Raw genomic sequence first — 27655 nt, forward strand, 5'->3', positions numbered from 1 at the left:
CCGGCCTCGCGCTCCCTTTGTGAGGCCCAGGCTCGGGGCGCCCCCGGTCCCGCGCTCGGGCACGCGGCGCGGGGCCTGCCGCAGCGCGGCGGGCGCGGCGGGCGCTAGGACCGCGGGGAGCGCGGGCGGCGCGGCGCTACCTTAAACCCAGCCCAATGCCGCTGCCTGCGCCACTCTGCGCGCCGCGGGGCTGCGCAGGAGGAGCGCTCGCCGGCCACCTCGCCCCGCGCCCGCGGCGACACCTGTTCGCGGCCGCCGGCGGCACGCGGGTCCCGCCGCGGCGCCCCTCGCTCCCGCCGCCGCCCGCCGCCCGCGCTAAGCCAATGGACGCCTGCCGAGCCCCTGGAGAATTCTGGATACCAGCTTTGGACGCCTAAAGTTTTTCCTTCTTTTTGTTTTATTACCATTATTCTCATTTTTGGAGGGAGGACGGGGGCAGATTTGTCGCCGCCACCAACGTGAGATTTTTTTTTTTCCCCTTGAAGGATTCCTGCTGATATCTGCAGAGTCGGTTAGAGTGAAAACGGCGCATGCCTTCCTGGATCCGTAAATTCTGACGTAGCCCGTGCATCTTAAAAACCCCTATAATAACGCCTAGGCATTTAAGTTGCTATGGTCATTCTGATCTCAAACCAAATGGAGAAACTACGGATCTTTTTTCCTTATTACGGTCGGATGGGATGAAGACCTTCCTGCCTGCTGAGAGCCGGGGAATCTATCTGTAGAGATACATAGATACGTTTATCAATATGTCAGTGTGTGAGTATGAAGTGGTGGCTTCTTAGACTATCCGTGGTTTGACCTTGAACCTGTGCCAGTGAAGCAGCAGATGACTTTTATTTATCCATTTAATGGATTGAAGAAAAGGACCTTTTTTCTCTTTCTGCAACTGCAGTAAGGGAGGGGAGTTGGATATACCTCGCCTAATAGCTCCTGGGTTGGCACCATCATTATTGTTTATCGCTGTGCTCCGAAAGCCGAGTCTTCTGATGGCTCCCCTAGGTGAAGTTGGGAACTATTTCGGTGTGCAGGATGCGGCACCGTTTGGGAATGTGCCCGTGTTGCCGGCGGACAGCCCGGTTTTGTTAAGTGACCACCTGGGTCAGTCCGAAGCAGGGGGGCTTCCCAGGGGACCTGCAGTCACGGACTTGGATCATTTAAAGGGGATTCTCAGGCGGAGGCAGCTCTACTGCAGGACTGGATTTCACTTAGAAATCTTCCCCAATGGTACTATCCAGGGAACCAGGAAAGACCACAGCCGATTTGGTAGGTACACCATTAACCCTTTACTGTCCGTGCTGGCATGTTCGGATTGTAACTACCGAGAAGGTGGCTGGGCGGGGGATGCGGGAAGGGGTCTCTCCCTCTCTCTGTCTCGGTCTGTCTCTGTCTTGCTAGCTCAAGGGGGGGTGGGGGGAGGGAAGCCTCCGGAATTGCAGATCTGCCGCTGGCACTGATGCGGGTCTACATTGAAAGGCCTTTTTTTTTTCTTTGTAAAGGAGGGCGTGATTTTTAAATATAACACAAGCCCCTAGTTCTTTTGCATCAGATACACGGGAAGATCGGGTTTAGGAAGTTTCTTTTGAATGGACTGATTCCACGAGTTTAAAGCTTTAATGATTAACTACTGAGAACTTAAAATGCATTTTCCTGAAGGCAGTTATCATCTCGTGTCAAATGAAGTTTTTGCCCCTTCCCTTTTTTCCTCCAATAAGTATCCTGCTTGAATTTTAAATTAAGCGTATTGCTTACTCCCACCGTGAGGGTCTGGAACCCTTTAGCCGAAGGTTGCTGATTGTTCTGTTGGGAAGAGGACTAAAGTCGTATTTTAGACTCTGGGCTGCAGAGGCATTGGGGGAAAATGACTCGGGAAGGGGCAGGGCGCTCACCAGGGGCGTTTGTCCATCCAGCCACGAGTTATTCCCTGTGCTTTGTAATTTCCATGGCGTGCAGCCCTGTGTGGCTCTGGTGTAAGTGTGCGCGCCCGTGCAAAAGCTGCGAGCTAATTTTAAAGGGCATTCCGAGGATTTCATTTCCCGAGGAGGGTATTTGTGACTCAGCATGGATAGCTGCAGACCCGAGGGCTGGTGACTGCCCCCTTTAATGAGTGCACACACGTGTCTGCTGGGCCACCCTGAGCCCGACAGCAGCGACTCGGCGAGCACAGTCCCGGGGTGGGGGGAACTGATGGTGGAGGGGCGACTCGGGATTTTTCCTTACTTACCAAAAAAAAAAAAAAAAGAAAAGAAAAAAAAAAGGAGGGGGGCGTTTGGGCAACCAGACTGTTGGAAGGAGTTAACTTATTGAGTAAACCCACCTGACAACACTTAAACTAGGTCGTAAAAACAAAGTCCTGTGGTGGCTTCTCTTCCTCAAGCTTTAACGCCAGATGTTGAACACGATCTAAACTATCTGTGTAGGTTCGTGGGCCGCAGACGATGCAGGAGGTGAGGACGGTTCGGGCCTGAGACGGGGCTGGTCCCGGATGCACGAGCCCCGGGATTTTCTGCCTCGGCTCACCCCGCACTGAACCTACCGGCGTGAACGGCGGGCTGCCTCCCTTCTCTGCTTTGCAGCTTTCAATTACGGAAACGTAGCCCAGAGAAGCGGAGGCAGCTCTGGCCGCTGCGGAGTGGGGACGAAACTTTCCTAAAGTGCTCTCTGCGGCCGCTCCCGGGGCTGCTGCAGGACCCGGGGCGGCCGTGGGCGGGGGCGCCGAGCCCAGACGGGTCCCCGGCGCGCCGGCCGGCAGGTGCCACTCGGCGGCCGCCGGCCAACTCCGCGCGGTCCTAGACGCGCTCGGGTTCGGCGGCTTGCCCCCGCCCCGCGCGCCCTCGGCTGCGGGGACCGCTGTGTCCCGGGCGCCCGGCCGGCTGGCGCGCTGCGGCCGCGCTTAGGGGTCGGGCTCCTTTTGCCTGAGCCGCGTCCCTTCGCGCTCGCCGCGTGTGAGTGCGGGTCCAGCGGATCCAGCCGCCGCCCGGGCAGCGCGGCCGCGCGCGGGGTGGGAGCTGCCGGAGGCGCGCGCGGCGGGGGACTCGGTGGCGGGGCCGAGGCCCCTGAGCCCCGTCCCGTCTCGGACCCTTCTCCCTCCTTCGACGCTCACAGCCGGGTCTCGGGAGCGGTGGGCTCGCGGCGCCGGAGGTGGGTCGGGCCGGCCGGCAGGGCGGGAGCCGCGGGGAAGGGAGGGGGACAAAGGGCGGCGCAGGCGGCGGGGGCCGCGTGCCATTGTTACCGCTCCAGAGCGGGGCCCGGCGCCCCTCTCCGCGCCCTGCGTGGCTGGGCCCCGGCCCGGGGAGCCCGCGGTGGGCGCCCGAGTGCGGCCGGCGGCCTGGTGTGCAGTCGAGCCCGGGCCGGGAGCGCCCGGGACCCGCGCAGAGTGGCGGGGAGGCTCCGGTTGGGGCTCCTCCACCCCGCCCCCACCGTGGGTGTTTTTTTTTTTTTTTTTAAACGCAGTCACCTTTCGTGTAGGACGTTCGCTACACGCAGCCGAGTCATTAGGAATCCGGTGACTCCGCCACGGGGACAGAGAGGGACCAGGGTGGATGAAGGGGACCGGGGACCGGAAAGCGGGGAGCCGAGAGGCGCGCTCTGGGGTCAGCTGGCAAGGACGCTGGCACGGTGGCTGAACAGAGACCGTAAAACAAAAACCCGGCCTCGGCACCCCACCTCCGACCCCGGAGGTGACACGTCCACTCCTTGTCCGCCCGGCGCTGCCGGCGGGCTGGTAGGCGCAGTGCTGGGTGGGAGGCCGGGCAGCGGAAGCCCGGCCGGGGGTGGGGTGGGGTGGGGTGGGGGCCCGGCCCGAGCTCGGGGGTCGGCCGGGAGCTGGCTGCGGGGGAGGGGCGCGCCCGGCGCTCGCCGCGCCCTCACCCGGGTTTGGATGCGGCTGAGGGGGTGGTGTGCGCAGTGGGGGCGGGGAAGGAGGGCGAGGCGGGAGGCTTATTTCAGCTTCCATCCGGTGGCAGGGAGGAGCGCCCCCGGGGTGACAGCAGTGCCGCGGTCTCCCACTGCGGCAGGTCCCAATATTAGCAACCTCTGCAGCGCCGCGCGGCCGAGCCTCCCACCCTGCCTCCCGGCCCCGCCCGGGGCGCCGCAGGCGGCGGGCGGGCGCTAGGACCCGGGGCGGGGCTGCGGCCGTCGCACCTGGCGCTCCCGCCCCCGCCCCCCCGCCTCACCTTGGGCCCTCCCCCTCCCCCGCGTGCGCCCCCCTCCTCGCCCGCTGCGCTCTGGGGACTTCGAATGCACCCCCGGTTTCTCTTCCGAGTCCATAGGAAAGAGTAGCTGTGGGTAGGGGCGAGGGGGGTTTGCACCCTGATGAAAACAGAAGGTGCCTTTTCTACCTGAAACGGAAAGGCAGGAGGAAGCGTGCGGGGAAAATGACGTGCTACCCACCGCAGCCGCAGGTGACCGCAGCTGCTGGCAAGCGTGGCGGTGGCACTGCGGCGGCGGTGCGGGTCGTGGTGGGGGGGGAACCTTACTGCTGTCCCAGCAGGAGCCGCGCGGTGACAACTTAGGTGGGACCTAGAGGGAGCTCTTTGTTTTCCTTTCGGGGGTGCTGGCGTGGAGCTGAGGCCCAGCCTGGAGAAAGGGAACCGGGACTCGTATCTCTGGGTGATAGGCCAGGGGAGCCAGACGGTTCGTTTCCTTTTTTTTTTTTCCCTCTTTAGAGCACTTGCTAGACGGAAAAAGTGAGCAGAAAATCAATTGAGGAAATGGTAATGTGGAATAATAAAAAAGTGAGCGTCGGGCCTGATCCGTTATTTGACTTGGCACGAGGAGCCTGAGCGGGGTGACCCCGGCCTGGTGCGGAGATGCCTGCGTCCCTGCCGGGCGTCTTCCGGCCCTAGTGCAGCTCCGCCAGGCCGCCTGCATCAGGACCAGGGCTCCCGGCTGGGGCTGCCGGGTCCAGGGGTCAGGTGAAGTTGTACCAGAGCGGAGAAACATGATAACAGTACGCTTAAAAAGAAAGAGGTTCAAAAAAATCTTACTTCCAGGGTTTCGCACTTGAAACAATGCCGTTCTGGGTATCTGGCTCTTCAATATCTCAGTAAGGGAAAGGCTGCCTATTTAAGGAGCTGCTTTCGGGATAGGTTCAGATTCTTGAAAAATCGGTGGGGTTATGGCTCTCATTCAGCTAGTCATTTCCCACATGAACTCTGGGATTTGCTCAAGTTGCTGCAGACTCGGGCTTGCTGGGATTGGGGTTCTGAGCTGATTGATTTGGCAACCCTGGTGCGGGATTCTCCCGGCCAGCAGGGAGCTCTGTGTGTGTGTGGGGGGGGGGGGGCGGGCCGGTTAATCTATTTTCAAAAGCCTCGTGTCAGGCCTCTCTCCACAGCCTGCACACATTCTTGTCCTCTGAAGAATGCAGCTCTGTTAAGTGTTGGGGGCTTTTAGGCTGGAGGGTTGTTTAACACGGGCCAGAGTGGAGCTGCTTGGGCTGGCCCTCCCACTTCCCATGGCCAGCGTGGAGGTGAGGCCCATGCAGAGGGGCTCTTGGGAGCTGGGCCAACTTTGGGGTCATGGTCCACGCGAACAGAGCTTGGGGGCTGAGCACTGCTACCTAGTGAGTCCCGGGCGAGGCTGATTCTCTGCTGAGGTCATTTTCCTGCAGTGGTCCCAGGAACTGACCTGGCCTCTTGCGGACCACAGATGACCGTGGACCCCACCAGACCCCGTCAGGCTTCCTGGGCCCAGTGAGTGCATCCTCACTGGAACTGTTGCCTGCCGTGAAAGGGAATCGCCAGATGCCACTCGTCACTGACCTCATACTTCCCAGGCCACTCCATCACTGCCCATTGCTGTGGCCCTTCTGAACTGCCGAAGAGAGATGGGCCACCCTGGGACACATGTGAGGGCCACACTTTAATCTCAGGCACAGCCCCACCATTCCCTCCCTCCCTTTCCTCCTTCTTCTCTTCCTAGCTCTTTCCTTCATTCCGTTCCTCTCCTGTGGATGGTGAAGCATGTCACCGTTTCTACACAGAAGCCTTCTCCTGGGCTTTTCCCGAGCCTCACGCCCACGTGAACAGACACTGGGGGAGCGGTCCCGCTCAGATCCGTGCAGTTGGGATCACTTGCTCGGCAGTGGCTCAGGCCCAGGGAGAGGTTAGCTGACCTGGTTGAGGTTCTAGAGTTCATGGTGGACACGATGGTAGCAGGAATGATAAGGATTGCAGTCCGCGGGGGGCGGGAGCTGGTTACCAGGTGGCCAGGGCTTTCTGGCCTTGCAGCTTCAGCCCCCTCTGCACGTGAGGGAACGGCTGTGACTCAGACCTTCTGAATTCTGCTTGCCCTCGGATCGTGAGGTGGCCTCATAAAAAGCTGGGCTGCTCTTTCGAAGTCTCTGCTTCTCAAGGAGCTGCAGAGATAGGGGTGCTGGTTTGAGATGATGAAACCTTTTCCACCTGCGGTCCCTAGATGTAGCCCCTTCTCATGTGGAGCACGCCTGGGAGGCTTGTCTTGGCCTGATTCCTTTTAGGAAGCCCCTCTGACTCTCCTGGTCCAGCCTGAGTGAGCCGCCCAGAGCGTACCCTGAACACCTGCCTCTCACCGCATTTCCCACATTGTTATTACATTTATCTGGTTATTTGTCCTTCCTCCCACTAGACAGGAAGCTCTTTGAAGGTGTAGGCTAGACCTTGTTCGTCTTCATACCCTCAGCAAAGGGCATGGTGCTTGGCTTACAATACAGTCACTCCTTAGTTTGCTGACTGAATGAGTGAGTGCATATCTTGCTGATGCCAGGAAGAGATAACAAGATAGATATCTTACTACCTTCATTTCCAAAATGTATAATAATCATTTCGGACCTTAAGTCCTTTAAAAAAAAAAACCTATGTGCACAAAGAACAACGTGCGAATAGTTTGCACACACAGGTGCCCACCTTCCCAAGTCCTGTGTGATGAGAGCACGGTCCCAGGAGCTCACGTGCCCCTCACTTCCTCTGCTTCTAGTCCTGTGCACTGGGCCCGCAGAGTCTCACCTGGGTCACATCTCCCAGTCACTAGTGAGGGAATAACTATATAAAAGTGGTACAGAAATCACGGATCCGTGAGAAAAGGTAAAAGTGATGGGAAGGTGTACCTAGTCAGTAAGGACCTAGGCTTTGGAGTCTGATCGCTTGGGGGCAAGTTATCCTTGAACCTAGTGTCCCCACGTGTCATCTGGAGATTAGCGTTTGGTAATGCCTAGGGCAGTTCTGAGGGCTGAATGACATCAGGCCTCTCACTGGGCACAGACTAGATGCTCGAGGAGTCCAGTTGTTAGGATTGTCCCTGCTGATATTATTACTTCTGATGTTCTGCTGACCAGCCAGTTACATGGTTTTGCGAGATCACATGCACTTGTTTTTTCTTAGGTCTGATGGGCAATGTCAGTTAATAGTCTCAGAGCTGCCTCCTGCTTAGGGAAAAGAGAAAGATCATCAGATACCCTCTTAGAAGGTGCAAGTATTGTTTATTTTAGTTTTATGACTTTCAGTTTTATTGACATGGTGTATTAAATCGGTCAGATGCAAAGGGGCCAAATGCTTTCATTTGACAATGAAAGTTGGACATTAATGAATTCCTTATACTATTTCAGGATAACAATGACTTATATTGTGTGTTTTCAGGTAGCTAAGAAGAGATTCACATGTGTGTGAGTCCTATAGTAATAAAATGCTACAACGTAAGTTATTTTTAATCATAAGAGTTAGACGTAGTATAATGAAATAAAATGATTCATCAATAAGGGTGTGCATCTCACAAGAAATGACTCTCACGGAACTACTGCCTTATTTGTCTTTGCATTTGGTTTGTGAGGTAGGGATGGCTGGTAATGAACTTATTTCACATGTATTTTTCACTAGAGAGTCACAGGTTATCAGATCCAGAACTCAATTTGTAACTTCTCTTTGTATTTATTCACACACTATTTCACATTCTGTTAAAATACATGGTTTTGCACGTCCAGATAGACATTCTGTAAGCTGTAAGCTCAAAATATTTGTTGCATTTTGTGCTTATAACAGAGTTAGGAATACCTCTTTATAAGAAATCTCTTTCCCTTTGTCCATCACCTTGGAACCTTTGCTTTATTAGATTTATGTAGTTCACATCTTCTTGTGATTGCAACACAGTCTGTTTTATGAGAGTTGCAAAATTAATTGTTTAAAACTACATGTAAGTGCTTTTCTATGAGTCACGTGAGACTGACTCTAGCCCAGGGTTACCCTTAGTTTCTTTCTAAACTCTTAAATGGAAGTAAATTTTTTAATATTTGGAGATATTTTAAACAACTCAGTATTTGGTGTGTATTAATACAAGGTTTAAACAAAGTGTAGCACTTTAAGACAGGATGGAAAAAATGGCTGAGCACGAGTGATATTAGCATCGTCCCGATGTACCATTGGGTAATCATGTTAAAACAGCAATATGGTTATAGAACCTGGAACTGCCGTTGTATGACCACAAAATTCTGGGTTTATGCCCAGCTTAGGTATTGTTATTCTTAGTGAGGTAAGCAAGGTGAAAGAAGGAAATGAAAGAAGATCGTTATGTCGATTTGATTTGGGGATATAGTATTCCATGCCTATTGATTTGGGGATATAGTATTCCATGCCTATTTTAAATCAAGAGCAGTTTTGGAACCAGCATTTCCCCCCAGAATATTGTGTTATCTTCATTGCTCAACTCTCTCTTTGGGGCTTAGATAAGCACAGTGAAAATCAACACTTTGTTTAAGCAGAAATATTTGGGATATGTGTGGGCTTTTTAGTTTTCCAGATGGAGCTCAATGCAGTTATACAATAGAGAGCTGGATAACTTTCGGTGTAAACCAGACAAGTCTTTGGTTGTCATCTCCTGTTCTTATTAGGAGGGGCATAGACCCTTCTCTGAATAGAATTTTGTTTTTCCAATCCATGGCCATACACAGATACTTAATTTCACATTTTTAAGGTGGAAGTAAGTTTTCTCATACATTATACTCTTTTAAGTTAATTAGAACACGTGCATTGGTTTACTGACATGTCACTTCTCACCATATCTATGTAAATGCTAGCTTTTTGACTTAAAAAATATTTTTGTTACGTGTCGTGTTGATAAGTATTTTTGTCTTGTTACTGTAAGATAAAATTGAGTTGAAAAATCAATTCTTTGGGGCAGTGGTTTTAAGAGAAGACACTTCTCGAGTGAAGGTGCGGCCTTCCTCTTAGATGCTCCCAGGGATGTGGACGCTCCAGGGGAGATGCTCTGTGCTCTGTCTGACCTGTCTCCCTCTGCTGTTGGTCTCACAGGCATCCTGGAGTTTATCAGTATAGCGGTGGGCCTGGTCAGCATTCGAGGCGTGGACAGCGGACTCTACCTCGGCATGAATGAGAAAGGGGAGCTGTACGGATCAGTAAGTACCGTGAGAGACCTTGCCAGCCTTCCTGACTCACGTTTGCCGGAAACTGCTCTTTCTCTAGCTTATAAATAGAAATGAAACAGTGGTGGGAAGGGGAGTGTAGGTTTTCACTTTTTGAAGAAAACCACTTCATTTTTATTAATAGATATCAGCCCTGGATCTTCACGAGACCAAAGTTTCTAAGCAAATGCTTTATTTATATGCCAAGCCATTTTCATTGTCAAGGAAATAAAAAATTCACAACTGTGAAAAATCCCATCTTCTTGTATTGAATGGGAGTTATTTTTGAAACGAATTGAAATGATCTTCCAAGCTTTGCCAAGCATTGTAATTAAAACTAGAAATAGACCATGCAGTGAGTATAAACCCTTTCTCTGAGCTGCATAAAATTTTCATTATGTAGAGAGAGAAGGGAGATGGAAATTATTGTCAGATATTCTTGTACGTGAATACGAATATAAAAATATAATAATTATTTGCAAGTGTTACGAGTTTCTTCCTTCCCCTGTCTTACTTCCCATCTCCACTGGGTCGTAAGCTCCTTGGGTGAGGCAAAGAAGAGCGCTCACTGTAGCCCGCCAGGCACGGTTCTAGGTGCCAGGGTTGGGAGGGCAGGAATGAACGAGTCCCCCGCTTCTGCTTTGAGAGGAGGGGCAGACTTTGTATCTCTTTACTGCCCAGTAGAAACTTGATACATTTCTGCTAAAGGTATGAGTGTGAATACTAGGTTATCAGTTACTGTATATAACTGGAGTTTTCAACAAAAGATTTGTAGTGAAGTCAGCCTTTAGTTTCTTGTTGCCATTATTGGTGGTCAAATGGGGATTTAATCCATATTACCTGCAACATGAGAACTTTGGCTAGAATCTACAAAAAGTTGAAAATTAAAAGACGCTCAGAATGGGAGAAGTTCTGGAGTCCTCTGTTGGCAGAAATGAAGGGCATTTTTATGTAGAATCAGGAGAAATTTTTTCTAGCTATCCTTTTTTTTTATCCGTATGCTAGTAAACACACACACACACACACACACACAAGGGTTGGGAGTAGTATCCAACTTTTACTCAGAAACTCCGGGAGACAATAAATGGTATAGTTTGAATATAACACCCACCATTTTTCATGACACAAGGATGGTTTTTCTGCTTTGGTAAAATTTGGATGTAAGATTGATTGATTTTTTAGACATTTGTCTTTTTAAAAAAGTGCTTCCTCGAGAGAATGGATTATTTTAAAATAGGTTTTTAAGCATAGGATTGAGTTTAGTTTTTTAAACACAGTTCTTGGTCTAGATGAAGTTATTTACTTCCTGAATTATCTTCGTCAACGCTTTTAAGTGCAAAGATTCAAGATGTAAGGAAGCTTTTAGATTTTTAAAACATGCAGTGATGTTCTCCTTTTGTCACCCCTCACTTTTTCCTTCACTTTTAGGTCCATAATGTGGATTTAATTCAGTCAGTCATAGGTGGCCTCAGTAGAAGGCGTTCTGTGTTGGGTCGCAGTCTGACCACCTGTGGGTGGGGGGGTGGAAGGGACTGTAGTTTATCACCGTGGTCTCCAGATGTTTTGAGTGTGGATTTCAACACTGCATCTTAAATTATTTGAAAATTGCATATGGAAGGCGTAGTTCGTATATGTTGTTATTTTATAAAACACGCCTTAAGGCAAAGTGTTTGGAAGGTGGCGATGAGTGAGCAGACAGAGGCCATGCTGCTTGTCCTCAGCCCTCGGGCCACGCGGACAGCCGATGGCCTTGCGTCCGTGAGGCCTCGGCCTGGCGCAGGGGCGCTTCCCGGGGCCGCCTGCCCCCTCCCTGCTGCCGCCCTCCTCCCTGTGGCCCCATCTGAGCCCCGCTGGGACGAGACCCGCAGACAACGGGGTGGCAGCCAGGCCGGGAGGCCGTCTCCTGGGAGGCAGGGAAGCCGGACTGGAGGCCCTGCTGCCTGATTTAGGCCTTTCAAGCCCCGCCTGCACCCAGCAGAGCTGGGACAGGCCCCTCTCCCTCTCCGTCCCTTCTCACCCGAGGGCCCTGCTGGGAGGCCGGCGTGACCGGACCGCTTCCGCGCCGTGGGAAAGCGTCTCAGGCGGCTCCGCTGCTCCAGCCTCTCCCGCGTCCACGCTCGTCCCCTTCCCCACCCCGATGGGAGGGTCCCTTCAGACCCAGACACGGGCCACTTCCCGCTCGGATCCCTCAAGCCTCTGCAGGCCGATCCCCCCGTCTTGCTGTGTCCTCTCCCCGAACCACGCTGCTGGTCCGCTTTGCTGTCTCTGTCCCTGTCCCTGTGTAGGCCGCGTCCGCCTCGTTGCGCCTCTGCGGACACTCGAGGGCTGCTGGGCCGCGCGGTCAGGTCCCCCCCCCCCCCCGCCCCCCCGCCCTGCCGTCCCCTCCCCCCTGTGCCCGCGGAGGCAGCCTTCTTTCTTTCAGATTGCGTGAAGATGCTGCCTTTTCTGCAAAACCTTCCCTACACCCCTAACTCGGACCCTAGTTTCTGGTCAGCATTTCTCGTGTTGTCCTCTGGGCCCCGGGGATGCTTTGTTTGTGTTTCCGTCCTCACGCGAGGAGTGTACACTTGCGGTGTGGTCGTGTCCCCAGCGTGTCGAGGGCCTGGGCTGCAGCTTTCTTTTGAATATCGCCCCCCCGCCCCGCCACAGCCCGAGCCCCGCACGTGTTGGGTTGAAGGCGATTGAAGTCGTGGTTCATTCGTGGCTTCACTGGCCCTGGAGGTGCAGCCCTCGAGGTCATTGTGTCCCTAGGGCCCTGCTGGAGGGAGGAGTCCCTCCCTGCCACCCTCGTGCTGAGCTGGGCTGTAACGCGTCGTCCGAATGTCCAGCCCCAGGGGGCGTGGCCGAGTCTGGAGAAGGTGGTGTCTGGGGGAGAACGGGGACGGGCGTCAGGACATCAGTGGGTGCCCTGCCTGTTCCTCCCATCCGCGAAACCGAGGGCTGGACTTAGGTGGCCCGAATGGCTCCTGCTCTGGATCTCAGGACTCTGCAGGCTTTGCTCCCGAGTCTCGCCTGCCTGGCCGACAGGGTGCTCTACGCGCGTGATGTTATGCAGCGGGGCCATCTGTTCCCAGCAGCCGGCCTGGTTTGCCCGTGGTCCGTACCTCATGCAGGTGTGCGGAGGCATGGGGGAGACCATCTCCTCGGGGGCCAGGAGTCACTTTCCACTGCGTTTGTGCTTGTCATCCTGGCGTGGCAGTGAGAATGGGGGGGGGAACACCCACATGTCCCCTTTTCATCCTGATGAGATGGAGAGAAGGAAAGAGAGAAACAGGCAACGATACTGTTACTAAGTACGCTGGAAACTAGCCCGAGGAGTTTGCTTGTATGAAGCTGTGTGAAGCTCTGTAAAGTGGGAAAGGTGTGTTTCTAAACGTTGGGGAAAACTTGAAAAGACTGATCTCATTGGGAAAGAAGGTAAATAGATTTGGGGAAACAGCCATCACTTTTATAAAGTAAGTGAATGTGTAAATGTAGCAAAAGTTAATCCAAAATGTATTTTGGGATTATTTTTCTCTTTTCATCTATGTAGATCTTTTGTTTCCAAGTTTACATTAGGATTAGATCTAAAAGGCCAGAGGTGAATGGGGTAATACTTCTTCAGAAAAATATGCGGGATTGTGACATCCTATTAGATTGTGGAAATAGGAAAAGCTCTATTGCTGATGTGTATCATTATATGATTTAAGGAAAACCTGAGTCGTTCTGCTTCTGGGATGATTATTGTATTCATGTGTTCATTCATCCATGCCTCCATTCATTTGCTCATCTGTTCACAAACATTTACACCTATATGTGCCCAGCGTTGTGCTAAGTGCATCCCAGTGCAACAGATATCTCAAAATCTGGTAGGAGAGATACAAATAATCCAGTGCAATGTGAAATGCACTGTATTAGAGGAATCACAAGTATCTTGGGAGTCCAGAAGAGTCTTTAAATAACTCCTTGGGGAAATTGGATGGTAGCACTTAATTGGGTCTTGAGGGATGAATAGGAGTCTCAGAAAAGGGAGGGCAGACAAGGAAGGGCACATAATGTTTCAAATGTAAAGATTAGAATATCCTGCCTGGGTGAAATTTAGGGAGGGTATTAGATCTCTCACATACACACTCATTTGGTGCACACCTGGGCAGAGGATTAAAGTATTAGAGCATTAGTTTACATTTGTCACTTTCGTTCTTATCAAAGAGACTAGAAGTAAGGCTCAGTTACTTTTAGGGTCTTAATCTTAATTATCCGAGTATCATCAAGATACTTCAGTGTGTCAGGAATAATTGACTGTAATAAATATCTCTTTAAAAAAGAATGCCTTGAAAAAAAGTTAATCTGTTTCAAGGAGCCTGCATTTAATGAGAGATATTGACCTTTTCATTAAAAAAAGGTAGCGCAATCACTAAAATTGTAATGATACAGGAGAGCAAGCATGGGATCTGTAAACATGGTGAAAAGGATGACATGGATTTCTGGTTTGTATCCCTGTTAGCACTTCCTGTATTCTGTCCAGAGTTTTCATTCCCCGTTGGTCTTTCCCGCTGGATTAAGTTCTTAGGAGACAGACTCTGTCTTTACAGTCTGTATGTTTCCTGAAGGCGGCAGTTGGCACATAGGGTTTGTCACCCCAGCTATCCAGCCGGTCATGCCCTCGTGCACAGTGCTGCCCAGGATGTCGCTGCCCACCTGACCGTCCTGGACTTCCACAGGCGGGACCCTGCTTAACTGTCACGGCTGAAGGGTAGGGGGTGGGGTGACTTGCTCCGGGGCTGGAGCTCGGGGGCCGGTGGGCCAGAGCGAGGACTCAGACCAGCTCTAGGGGGCCTGGCCACCGCGCTGACAGAGGTGCTGCTGTTTGTTTGTTGTTCCGTTTCCAGAGACACAGCTGGGCCTGATTCGGTTTCTGTGAGTCCGTGGAATCAGTAACCAAGGTGTGATGGATTTGGACTGTGTTTCCAATGCACAGGAACTTAAGAAAGCCCAAAGCATTGGGGCAGTTGTTGACTGGGTGGACGTGTGTGAGCCACAGCAGTCCCTTGTGCGGTGTTTCCACGTGTGCGGTGTTTCCACAGTGGGCGCAGCAGCAGGGGGCCCAGGATGAAGGAGTACGTCTACCTCTGTAAGAGGAAAACGGTGAAGTATCTCAGATCCTCAGAACCCCGTTTGCCTTAGATTATTTTTATCATCTTATTTGAATATGTACAAACACGAACCCCTTACGCCACTTTGGCAACTGCAATTCAAAACATATTTATATTAAAATTCACACTGGACTATAAGACCAATAGACCCTGAAGCAGTAGGGTGGGTCTGATGTGATGGCTGAGAGGCTGCCTCAGTGTCCGGGCTTTGAGCTTGGCATACCTGTCCCCCAGGGCTTCTGGGGAGGAGGTCCCCCCCCCCCCCCCCCCGTGTCTTCCGGTGCGAATTACTGGAAGCCAGGTGTCACCTGACCTTCACCGACGTTCCAAGGATGTCGTTTCTCTTCCCGGTAGCCCTGATGGTTAGAGTTGTACTGCTTAGTGCTGAAGGCAACCTTAGACACACGCGCATTCTTGGGTGGCAGTGTGTGGTTATGCGCGGTCATCTGGAAGGTCTAGAGTGGCCTTAAAATGACCCCTTTACTTTTTCATGAAATGAAGGGTCAGAGAAAACGCTCTTCCAGGAAGCTTGTTGCCCCCAGATTTGGTCCTTTATCCTCCTAGGATCCGTAGGTGCCAGTTGTGAAAACGCCTGGGGCAGGGAGGCCCTGGCAGGGAGGGTCCCTGTTGTTTGCATTAGGTGCTGCGGTGCCCTTGTGAGGGGCTTTGGAACAAGCAGAGTGAACGTGTGTGTCACGGAACAGGACACCGTACCCGATGGCCTGTCCACACTGGACTTAGCAGTTTGTCGTTTTGCTGTGTCAGTTCAGATGACTTTGATGGTGGACGGTGAGGCGTGTCCTGTAGGTCGAGTCTCCAAGGAATGTCATTCCTGTAAAGGGTCATTTGTGCAGTTATCTCCTTGATGGCGGGCGTGCTCTGGAAGTGGGCGGTTTTAAATAGATACTTCGGGTGATAGAGCAAGGCCTTCAATTGCTGGTGTATGTTGCCAGCGTTCAGAGGATCGGGTGGTGACTTTGAAGGCAGGAGGGCAGCGCCTCAGAAGAGCGTCTGCTGTGTGAGCTGATTTCGTTCATAGTGTCCTTGTTCTAGAGGTGACGGGAATGAGAGTTTAGTGGCTTAGCGACTGAGTCAAGGTAACACAGAGTATGTAAGGACTTACTATTTGAACATAGGTGAATTAGTAAATCTTGCCTGATACATATGCCTGAGTGGCCAGCCGTTTTTGTGAATAAAAGATATATGTGTATATATATATATATATATATATATTTTTTTTTTTTTTTTGCCAGAAATAACCCCGTATTAGAGCAGGATTGTAGTCTCCGCTTCACCGATAGGGCTTTGAAACAATTGTTTCTTGTACTAGTTTATATTTAGTGGTTCATTTGTTTCCTTAGCATCTATACTCCTGGCCGTTAATTAGTGGAAAATCATCTTTTAAAATCATACCTACTTATTTGAGTTTACTTACGTTTACGTTGTTAAGCATGGGAGCTGCCTCCCCTGACGGTCTGAGGTGCGTGGAAAACCTCGCGAGTTAGTGGTGGCTGGAGTCACCCAGCACAGGTCTTCGTGGGCTTCGGGAAGGACCCGGTTTAATGGTCGAAGCTCACGGGTGGGGCCCAGTAGACCCGTGTGGCAGGAGAGGCGGGCGGGGGATGGTTCCAGGCCCCGGAGCTGTGCTCAGTGCGCAGGGAGGGTCTTTCTTTAGGGTCCGGGGTCTCCGGTCCGCCCCTCCCTGCACCCCGCGCACGTCGCGCCTCTTTGCAGAGGGTCGTCTGTCGGGCACGCAGAGCCAGGCCGCTGCTTGGATGCTGGGGACGCGGGGCTTCCGCTTCTGCTTGCCACCCCCCCGCACGCTCCCCGCCACACTCGGCTACCCTGGCTCGCACGCTCGTTTGCTTTCGCAAAGCCAGGGGACGTGACCGTGTCGTTGCTCACACGGGCCGGCCCTTCCGTAGGTGCCAGGAGTACAGGTGGCCCTCGTGACGGTTGCGTGCGCGCACGTTTGTCTGCTGGCTGCGGTTGCCGCGTGACCCTGCAGCCGTGTCGCTCGCCGGCCTGCACAGAGGGGCAGAAGCCGCGTCTCGAGGGGGCAGCTCCCACTGGGCAAGCGCCCCTTCTGCCACGGGTCTCACGTCTTTTGTGCTTTTGGTGGTGGTTTTGCTGGTTAGAATGCCCCCCGGGGCCTAGTGCTGAGATGCTGTTTGGTGTCCCAAGTGCTGGAGGCTGGGCGAGCCTCACGGAGGATACGCGGACCTCAGAGGAGCCTCCGTCGGCCTGAGTCACTGCCTGCGTCCACGGCTAATGAGCCAGCACTATTAACTTGAAACAGAAACAGGCGTAAAACAAGGTTATGCATTGATTTGTTGACAAAAATGTCATGAGCAGAGGCTCACAGGACCCTAACCCTGTGTTTCCCCGGGAGCCGCGGTTCAGGGCCCCGATCCACACACAAGACCCCGCGCAGGTAAGTGCTGTTTTCTCCTGGGGTGACCTTGCAGCTTTGGGGGGCAGTCAGACGTGCACACCAAGGCTTATAATTTGGTGCGATTGGTGTTGAGACATAACTGTATACCGAAAGGCCTTGGGGAGCATGGGGGAGGGAGCTTCATCCCTGGCCTGGGAGGAGACGTCAGGATTACTCATAGAGGAGATGGAGAAAAGTAGGCAGGTGGTCTCGGGGAGGGAAAGGCTGGCGTGAAAGCAGCTTCGGGGCCGCAGGCTTTGGAGCCGTGGCTGCCGGGAGGAGCCTGATTCTGCCATCTTTACTCCCCCTCCAGCCCCAGTGGTCCTGGCTCTGCTTCTGTTTCTCTCAGCTGCTGCCAGAGGCCACGACACTGACATTTGGAGGGTCCTCCACTGTCATCATCATTGCCATCCGGGGGTGCTGCAGCCTGGCTGCTCCCGTGTCCTGGCCCGGGAGACACCCCCTCCCAGAGAAAGCCCCACCCACTCGCCCCAGGGCCGCCCCCCTCCCGCCCCCTGCACGGACTGGCTTGTCCGCTGCGTGTCCATCGACCTGGGTGTCCCGCAGCATCCTTGCAGGCTGCTGAGAAGAGTGTCTGCCTTCCCAACACCCCGCCGCCGAGGCTCCCCAAGGACGGAGAGGTTCTGGCTTGGAGTGGAGCCCCACAAAGGGCTCCATGAATGCTTTCAATCCTGACATAAATGCATCCCCTCCTTCCTCAGTCTTTTGTTGTGACTTTTCAGAGAGCTCTCTGCTGCAGTCTGCTTTTCCTTTGTGGGGAACCGCCCACGGCTCAGTGCAGTGTTCTGAGCTCGGACTTGCCAAGGTCATGCCAAGGGCACCCTCCCCCGGTGCGTGCTGGGCTGGCTCTGCTGTGGCCGGGAGTGGCTCTGTCCGTGTGGCTGCCACACTGCCCTGCACGTGTGCACGCTTGCTGTCCACTCCCAGCCCGAGGCTCCTCTCTGCCCTCCCTCCCTCTCTTCCATTTTCCTTGTGAATCGCTGTGTGGCAGGTCGTTTTCTCTGGACCCTCTGGGGTGGCTTGTATTCCTTTTCTTTCTCTCCCTGTCTTTTGAGTAGGTTTTCAGTTTGCTGTGTTTCGATGGAAGGTTCAAGCCTGTACTTGCATCCTGAAGGGTTTGAACGTGGAGATGCAGTGACGAGTAAGGGCAGCGCAGGGCCTGGGCCGCTAGCTCCGTGGCTCGTGGGCTGTGCAGCCTTGGGCGACCTCCTCAGGCTGGCTGGGCTGGGACTAGGAACCAGGGTAACGAGGACAGTGGAGACGGGGCCCAGGATGCGGCCGGCGCTGTCCTGGCCCCCGGGGCTGTACAGCAGCTCCTTCGCCTCCTTCAGGGATAAGTGTGGCCCCAGAAGGAGACGCCTGCACGGAGGCGCACGGAAATTGTGCTTCTTGCAAGTCTGAATTCAGAAGTTAAGGTTTAGGACACGGTCTGTGAAAGTAAATAAACATTTCCCTTCAGATCGAACTGCGGCGCCCCTCGCATTATACTTGCAAATGTTAACCATAAAGCCTCATCTGTTAGGGTTAATTTCATCCACCTTCTTCCCAAACGCAGCACGTTACTATTTTACGCACTTAATTAAGTGGAAAAGTTGGACCGCGTGTTAGGGGCTTAGTTCCCATCGTGGTGCCCGCCTGTCGGTGCAGCCACCAGGCTGCGGCAGCACTGCACTGGCCTCCCCCGGACTCGGCGTTTCGGGGTGAAGGTGCTGTTTTGGAAGCGGCCCACGTTGGTGTATGGCTCCGGTGCCTCGGGGAAGCAGGCCGGCCGGCCGATGGTGTGAGCTCGGATTTGTCCTGGAAGGGGGCCGTTAGCAGAGGGGCCCCGAGAGAATGGGACAGCCACCCACGTGTGAGGAAGGGACAGCAGCACCGGTCACTTTCCACGAGCGTGGGGCCATTTCTCTAGCGCTAGGCGGGGGCTGGGAGGAAGAGTCTGGTTCCAGAGAAATCTGGGCTGACGCGAGTCCAGCTGGAGCTGGTGGTGGGCAGTAGTGGGGGCCCCGGGGAGTCGAGAGGCGCCAGAGACACGCATGTGCTCGTGAGCCCACTCGGGGTTCCTCTGTGCACCTCGGAGGGGGTGTGGTTGGGTGTCTGAGAAATTCTGGAGCCCTGGTGTCGCTTCTCTCCAACAGTGCCTTTTATCTGTCTCGTGCACACGTCCAGCTTTGCCTCCAGCTCTGGGCACCCTGTGACTTCGATAGCTTCTTGTTTTCCTCCAGGATTTGGTTTTTCTTCCCAGTGAGTCCTCTTCGGGCAGCTGATGACATAGGGTTTGTTGGTCAGACAGACGTTTATTTGTGAGCCGTGTTTTGTGAGGCCAACACCGGGGGACATCCTATCGGTCTCCCAGGGAGGGAAGGAGGGGCCCCTTGTGCCGAAGCTGTGTCTTCTTCCCCGTCCTTTCTTCCCCGAGACAGCAGCCTCCCCGCTTGGCTGCTTCTGGAAGCATTACTTAGCTGTCCGTCTCTGCAGAGGTAACGGAGGCTGAACCTTTGGGCGTGTTTCTTCCCCTATCTTCCAGCGACACTGCAGCTTCTTTTCCATTTCCTGGTCAGTGCGTCCTTCCCGAGTCATTGTGGGTGGCTAGGGCTCCACACTGGATGCTCCAAGGCCGGGTCACTCGGCCTTAGACTCAGAGAGACCGTGGACATCCCTGAGTCCAGTCTCCTCTCTTCACAGAGAAGGAGCTCGAGGCCCAGGGTGGCTAATCAACCCCATTGTGTGTGTCTGTAGGAGGTTGACATTCCTTTACCATAGAAATTCCGTGACTCTCTTAGTTCTTCAGAAATTGCCTTTGCGCTTACTTTGCCGTCATCTTTGTTACTCTTTCAGTTGGTCTAATTTTATTTCTGCACTCAAGGCCTGAATTCAGCCTGCTTTGTCTACCGTAGAAGATCTCTGGTACGTGTTTCTGTTTCGATTCTCCCTCCTGCGGCGCGCCGGCTGAGTTTCCTCAGACGCGGTGGTTGGGTTCCAATGTCTTTGCCTGGTGTCCTTAATAATAGGAATTATTTCCTTCATTCCACCTCCCAGCCTCGAAGCTGTCCACTTCTCCTCCATGGTCTGTCCTTCGACTTTCAGTTTTTACAAAGAGTAATGTTTAGCTTGAAGTGTCTTCAGCTTTTGCAAATCTCTGATGTGCGTTTTAAGTGGTCACTGAATGACTTGCTTCTCTTATCAGATGATCATTTATGATAAGAAATGTTACCTGTGCTCTAGGACCCTAAGAGAACCTTCACAGACTTTTCCTGTAGGGCTCTCGGCAGAAGCAGCAAATGGGCATAGTCTACCCATTGGCAGAAGCAAAAATATTTCATAAAGTGAATATTAAACTTCTCTGCTTGAATTCTGTTCAACCTTGGGCAGGATTTTCTTTCCCCTGTGGGGCTCCACCTCTGAACATATATTGCAAGTTTATGAGCTCACTTGATTTGCTAAACAAATGTCCGTTTCTAGGGTGGCTGCTAAGGACAGCATCTAAGTTGTCTGGTCTGCTCTGTGGTACATGCGGCGGGCTCTGTCCCTGGCTGTGTGGTGGGTACCATGTGGCTGGTGAGCCCACACCATAGGAGATGTCCAAGGCCGGATCGGATTCAGACTGGGCCCTACCTTCGAGTCCACGGGTACACCTAAGTACGCAGCTTCTGGAGCGAAGCTGAATTCTGTCTTGTTTTGTCTGGTTTGGTGGGGGAGGAGTGGAGAGAACGTAGGAATTCTTACCTTTTTGTGTATTAGATGAGACAGACGTTGCCCGCCCACTTGCTTCGTTTGTGTACGTTGACCAGACACAACTGATTCAACCGTTCCCACAATTCCAGTGGCAGTTTTGATGGCCAGGATCATGGGTATAAAAGCAGGCCCGTGGGAATGGTAGGGATTTTAAAGAGGTTTTGAAAAACGGGCCTTGAGTGAGGCGCGTTGAGGGCTTAAGGGGGCTGGATCCGAATGGAGCTTCTAGTAAAATGAGAAATAGTGCCTTCCTGCCTGTTCTGTGTGTTTGTGGCTTTCCGTTTGGGGACTTCTCCCAGGAGAGAAGCGTTAAAATACCTAGCTTCTTATTAATGATCCTTTCGTCATTATATTTAATCACCGCGATGCTTGCAACAATTCCCATGAAGACTTTACTGCTAGATTATTAATGAGGAAAAGGTACATCTCTACGGGTAATTGTAGTTAAGGGAGGTTTAAATACCATGACTGGTAAACGGTGGGCAGAGAACAAGCGATTCCATCAAATCAGTAACTTACAAAAGGTTCGGGAGCTCTATCAAGGCAGTTTCTGACCTTGGGATTTATGTGTTGTGAGTTCATGCAGGGAGGTCAAACCACCCGTTGAGTCGAACACAAGCAACCATTTGGATGGTATGGTTAAAGCTATACCATATGTTTATATGTATAGCAGAATAAGTCTGTACATTTTCAATGAGGACTCTTGAATCTCAAATCTTGAAAACTTCTGATTTCAGTTTTTAAATGGGTACAGATAGGAATCAGGCGTGGTAACGCCCATGTGGATTACACATTTTCCAATTAGATAGTTAAGATTAGTGTCCACATGAGTTGATGTCGTATAACATCCCTAAACATTCTCTGGGGTGTACTATAATTTTCACATTATTATCTCATACTTTGGTTTTAATAGGATTTTGGTAAAAGTTTTGAAGTTTTAATTTCAGTTCTTCCCACTGCTCAGAATTTGATGATATAAAATGAAAAGGGGTTTCCATAGCTGCTCACATTCACCAGATTTTGTTCCAAAGCATGGGCTTTAGGAGACTTTTGAATTAAATCCACATTCTCCACCCAAGCTGAGTGACATAATCCAGCAGTTCAAAGATAGGTATGCCATAAACAGCTATAGTTAAATAATCCCCCCAAAATATTAAAACATGGAAATACAATAAAAGAAGAATTGATCACTTTATAGTGGAATACTCTATAAACTGTCTGCATTGGAAACATGTGGTGAGTTTTAAAACATCTGAGTTTTATAATTCTAAAGTGTATAGTTTATTTGAAGGCAGAAACTGTTTTTTCTCCTCTGTGTATATATAAGAATACAGCTTAATGTATATTTTTTGCTGTCCCAGTTTGCATTCACTTTTTTATTTTTAATTTAGAGAAATCACTTTGGAGTACAAATATGTAACATAAATATATTCACCTCAACTAAATATTTTATCGCTAAGTACTAAAGTCTAATCATAAAGAGATTAATTCTGTAAATCTTGCTGCTTTGTCTACCTTTGTCTGAAACAAAGATCACAAATAGCAAGAAGAAATTATTTGAAAGCATATACATGGTATAGAAAGGTATCAGGGTCTTTAATTTTTATGATCATTTAAATTAAAATTTTTTTTTAAGGTCTGCATTTTTTCTGAGTGGCGTTATACCCCTTGTGTAATAATTACAGGACTGAACTGGATCAGGGGTTTTGCAGGGTAATGTCTGCACGGCCTCATTTAACTAGTTAACTGAGGTTATCCAACCCTCCCGTGAAGGAGAGGACTGAACTCTTAACCATCACAAAAGCTGCTGTCTGTAGATGACAGTGTCCTACGTGGAACAGTTCACCTCATTTTCCGCATCGCCTAGAGCATTATATTGTGTGTGTAAACGATGTTACCGCAGCCTCATAAGGGGAACAGAGCCGTGTTTGCTGAGCAGTGAAAAGGTTAGTTCAGTTTCTTACCTCGTTCAACTTTTTTAAAAAGGTTTTTCTTTTTTCCCCCGCAAACTGACAATACCCGCAGAACATGTGAATTGAGGCTCGCCTTCAATACTGGACTCATTAGCGTTTCAGTCTTAGCGTGCAGTGTCCTTCCCACTGCAGAATTCTGTGCCTACGCTCTGTTTTCTCCCCACCTCCACGCGTTCCTCCTGCAAAATGAATAGTGTTTTTAAAAAATTGCATTTTGAGGTAAAGAAGAAAGGCAGCACGTGTGATTGTCAGAATCAGAGGGGCTGCACCGAGTTGCGGAACGTGGTCCGTGGAGCCCCCCTCCCGGCCCTTTGGAAGGGGCCTCGGAAGTCCCTGGACGGACGGGGTGTCTGGAGGAACCCTCCATTAGTGAGAAGTGGAAGGTGCGGGGTCTGGGGCAGGTGACCTCCCTTCCAGGCCCCCCTGTCTCGGGCATTTTCCGGGGAAAGTTGCAATACCTTTTGGCTGAGGTTGGCTCCAGTTCTGAGAGGTTCTGAACTCATGGTTCTGACATGCCCCCACGGTGACTGGGGGCGTGTCCTGGGCTCTGGGTGCCGATCCCCGGCCATGCACCTGTGATGGCCTCGCCTCAGGTGTGACACTGATCTGCTCCAGGTGAGGCTGCCGGAGCAGGGGCTGTGGCTCCAAAGCCAGGCCCCTCATGGTGTGCAGACCCTGCAGGTGCGACTTGTATACAAAGCAGATAGAAGCTGGGGCAGACCTTGGGATCCAGAAGGAGGAGGGAGAGCCTTATTATTATTATTATTTTTGCGGTACGCGGGCCTCTCACCGTTGTGGCCTCTCCCGTTGCGGAGCACAGGCTCCGGACGCGCAGGCTCAGCAGCCATGGCTCACGGGCCCAGCCGCTCTGCGGCATGTGGGATCTTCCCGGACCGGGGCACGAACCCGCGTCCCCTGCATCGGCAGGCGGACTCTCAACCACTGCACCACCAGGGAAGCTCGAGCCTTATTTTTTAAACCAAGTATCTGTCAGGTAAAGTGATTTCCTGCTGAGAAAAAGAAAGCTTAATTTGAATTCTTTTTTCATCTCCTTGGTAGAACTGAAGGCTCTACAATTCCCTCCTTCGGTCCACCTTTATTAAGTAGAAAATAAATGATCATCGCTTGTTTAGAAAATTTACTTAATCACTGCAAACTCAAACCAGACATTTTAAGCCAGGAATAATCTCGTCTGTGGGGAGAATACTTATTGTACAGATGGAAGTAAAGTCTGGTCTCCCCAGCATAGGGGGTTTCCTCTAGGTTTGCTTTTGGAGGCAGGTGAGGGGCTTCTCTGCTAGCGCCCAGGTGAGGGGAGCTGCAGGTGCCACTCGCCCCCTGCAACGCACCTTGTCCCTATAAACCCAGCATCAGCTGCCCAGAGTTTCCCCAACATCCTGTCCTGCTCGATGCTTTTGGTTGCTTTTGTTGCTTTCCCTTGTTCCATCTCACTTAGCAGAGACTGGTCCAAGGAGATAAGATTTTGTTACCAACCTGCTCAGTACATTTTGATCACCTAGAGCAGCGGTCCCCAACCCTTTTGGCACCAGGGACCAGTTTCGTGGAAGACAGTTTTTCCACGGATTGGGCGGGGCGATGGTTCGGGAGGTGATGCGAGCGACAGGGTGTCGGTGGGGCGGGGGGCGGGATGGGCAGCGGCAGATGAAGCTTCGCTCGCCGCCCAGCGCTCGCCTCCTGCTGTGCAGCCTGGTTCCTGACAGGCCGCGGACCAGTACCGGTATCGGTCGGTGGCCGGGGGTTGGGGACCCCTGACCTAGAAGAGCAGCTCCCAGGAGGTGCAGGTCCCCTGTGTTTCTGGGTGGTTCAAGCCTTCCGTGAACGGAGGAGTGACGTGGGGAAACCAGCTCACGCTGGCCACCGGGTTTCAGCATCGTCAGCTTGACACGCCCCCCGGTCCCCACCCTCGCTCTCCCGACGCGACCACGGCAGCTGGAGATGATGCCTTCTGCCGGGCTGGCTGTGAATCAGTGCACTAGGTTGTGTCCTCAAGTGTGTAACTGCGTGGACATGTGTTTGTAGGTTTTCTTATTTACATAAGGGGCCAGGTGGGCAAGAGCAAGGGGAATGTTTTCAGAAGCCGTTTTAGTGTTTATTTTTTAACACTGCCATCTGGGAAGGTGCTGATCTTAAAGTTTCAACGTGGTGAGAAGAAGAACAAGGAGCTGATCCACCCCACTGCCTCACTTCTCCAGGCGCAGCTAGAAGCACGTGTTTGTGCCTGGAATGCGTTCACGGTTCGGGGTGTGACGTGTGCATCGCTTCTGGTCCTTACTGCCCTCGAGACACGCGGCTGCAGGGGCCCTAGGTTATGGGGTTCCAGGGAACCCAGGCTCTCATAAAGCTCTGGCGGAGGGTGAAGTGTAGTACATTTATGAAATGTGGAACCTTTCTGCTTTTAAACTGGGGGGAGTGTGTGGGGTGGTTCTTCTAAGTTCAAGGAAACAGGAGGGCTGGGCTGTTTGTCTTTACTTCTTTGTACTCAGGAAGACCCAGACCTGATAGAAAGCATCGTATCTCAAAATGTGGACTCCGGCTGCATCGGAATTACACAAGGCCTGTTCGAAATGCGTATTTCCAGACTTTCTGGATCAGAATTTTAAAAGGTTGGGGATTGGAAATTTACACTTAAAAAAAGCATCCCAAAGTGATTCTTCTACACACTGAAGTTTGAAAACCACTCTTCTAGTGTAATGAATAACCTCCACTGCTTCAGAGGGCAGCAGATCTCTGACGTCACTGCTGATGTTGGTCTGTGTGGCGAGGACTTTATGAAAAGTACGCTGAAGATGAAACGGCGGTCTGAGACTCTTTCTTCGAGAAGGCCCTCCCCCCAGGATGGTCACCATCCTGATTGCTGTGGTGAAAATGGGAACAGCTCATGGCGTTAGCTGCCTTTGCCTACTGACTCACTCAGATAATTGGCATGTGGAAAAGTTTAACTAGAAAAAATTAGACTCTTTTGTGCTTTAATCATTATGAAAAAGAATTAGGAGGTAGTTAAATTTATAGAGGTAAGCAGTTTTTGCAAAGTGCACTTAAAGTGGGTTAAGATTGGTATTCTGTCACCAGTTATGTTATGTAGCAATTGCTTTCAGTACGGAAAGTAGCTAATTTTTGCAAAATATTTGCTTTTGTTTTTTAACAGGAAAAACTAACCCAAGAGTGTGTATTCAGAGAACAGTTTGAAGAAAACTGGTATAACACGTACTCCTCGAATCTGTATAAACACGTGGACACTGGAAGGCGGTTCTATGTCGCGTTAAATAAGGACGGGACCCCCAGAGAAGGAACGAGGACTAAACGGCACCAGAAATTCACACATTTTTTACCCAGACCAGTGGACCCCGACAAAGTACCCGAACTCTATAAGGGTATACTAAGCCAAAGTTGACAAAGACCGTTTCTTCACTTGAGCCCTTAAAAAAGTAACCACTATAAAGGTTTCACGCGGTGGGTTCTTATTGATTTGCTGTGTCATCACATCAGCTCCACTGTTGCCAAACTTTGTCGCATGCATAGTCTGACGGAGGCGTGGAGGGGACATACTGATTTTGTTCTCCAGGCTCGTCCTCTCTCGGGACCCCCTGCCCACTGCTGCCGGGTGGGTGGTGAGCAGAGGGCAGGAGGCCGCAGGGTGAGGGGGTGAGTGGGGCTGCAGAGAGGAGGGAGCAGAGAGGACCAGCCGATGCATGTGGGGATAGATGCGCTTTCCCGTCCGATCTCTTGTCCTTCATCCTCGTCAGCAGAGCTGCCACACCTGGACGCGTCGGGATCTGGCTGGCGGCCCGAGGGGGGCCCCCGCTGCATTTTCACAGGCAGGAGGGTGCGGTCTGACCGACGAGACTTTCTCGGTTCGTTGTCACGGGTGTCATCCCAGTGAATTGAAAGCAAAGACCTCTTAGTTAAAAAAGAAAAAGAAAAAAAAAGAAAAAAAAGTTAAATTTATTTATAGAAATTCCAAAGGCAACATTTTATTTATTTTATATATTTATTTATTCTATAGAGTTTATTTTTAATGAAATATGTACAGGCCAGATAGGCACTTTGGAAGCTTTAGGCTCTGTAGGCATTAAATGGCAACGTCCGCTACAGACCTGTGGTATATTCATGCAATGAACGTGGCGTGCATGGATGTGAGACACTCAGATGGCCCTAGTGTCCTAAAGGCGACAATCGCTTTTGTGCCCGTGTTATTGTAAACTGATGCATACCGTTCATGACACTGAGTGTCCACTCTTCAGACTGCTTGTTCCATAGCTTATCCCAGAGGATTAAAGATAAACTGGGTCTCAAACTTTTATTCTGTGTCTGTAATATTTTCTCTCTCATAAGTTACTTCCTCCCTCATTGTAACTTCACGGTTGGAAAACATAAGGGTTGGTATATATTCTACTTGTCTAAATGTATCGCAGAATATACCAAAGCTAAACAATAACTGTGCTTTTATTTCAGTCGATCTCCAGAACAACGGGACTCATATCAAACATTGTACTGGTTTAGAATTCTCAAAAAGGAAAAAAAAAAAAAAAAAGCTTACTTGGCACAGGTTTTTCTTTTTTTTTAGGGGACAAGAATCAGAGTCAGAACAACAGGGTAATTCTTATAAACTTTTTACTTGTGCACTTGGCTCTCAAATATGAAATTACACAAGTACCATAGGGGTTACTGTAACATCTTTTATAGAAAATTGCTTTCGGTGTGACCTGTCATAATACCTGGTAAAAGCACCCTTCAAGTAAAACTTACAAAATGAAACTAATAAATCTCCATCAGTCATGACAATGAGGGGGAAAGTATATATTTGTTGACTGTGTTTTGCTTTTTAAAATGGTCTTCACAAGCACTCAATTTTTTTAGAGGGGAGGTTACTCTATAGGTTATCTTTTACAAGGCTTTTATAACATTTTATGCTGAAAAGCATAAGAATACATATTTGTTTAGTAGCAATAAT

At 51.2% G+C, this 27655-nt stretch overlaps 1 protein-coding gene across 1 annotated transcript; it reads left to right on the forward strand.

Annotated features, from left to right (window-relative positions):
- The first annotated feature begins 784 nt into the window (after positions 1-784).
- On the forward strand, positions 785-26139 carry FGF9 (fibroblast growth factor 9). The gene is made up of 3 exons (XM_065896052.1): positions 785-1266; positions 9282-9385; positions 25850-26139. Exons 1-3 carry the CDS (start codon positions 990-992, stop codon positions 26093-26095), a joined length of 627 nt encoding a protein of 208 aa, XP_065752124.1. The 5' UTR covers positions 785-989; the 3' UTR covers positions 26096-26139.
- Positions 26140-27655: the final 1516 nt, after the last annotated feature.

This window comes from Phocoena phocoena, chromosome 18, assembly GCF_963924675.1.
Source record: "Phocoena phocoena chromosome 18, mPhoPho1.1, whole genome shotgun sequence".
Classification (NCBI taxonomy): Eukaryota; Metazoa; Chordata; class Mammalia; order Artiodactyla; family Phocoenidae; genus Phocoena; species Phocoena phocoena.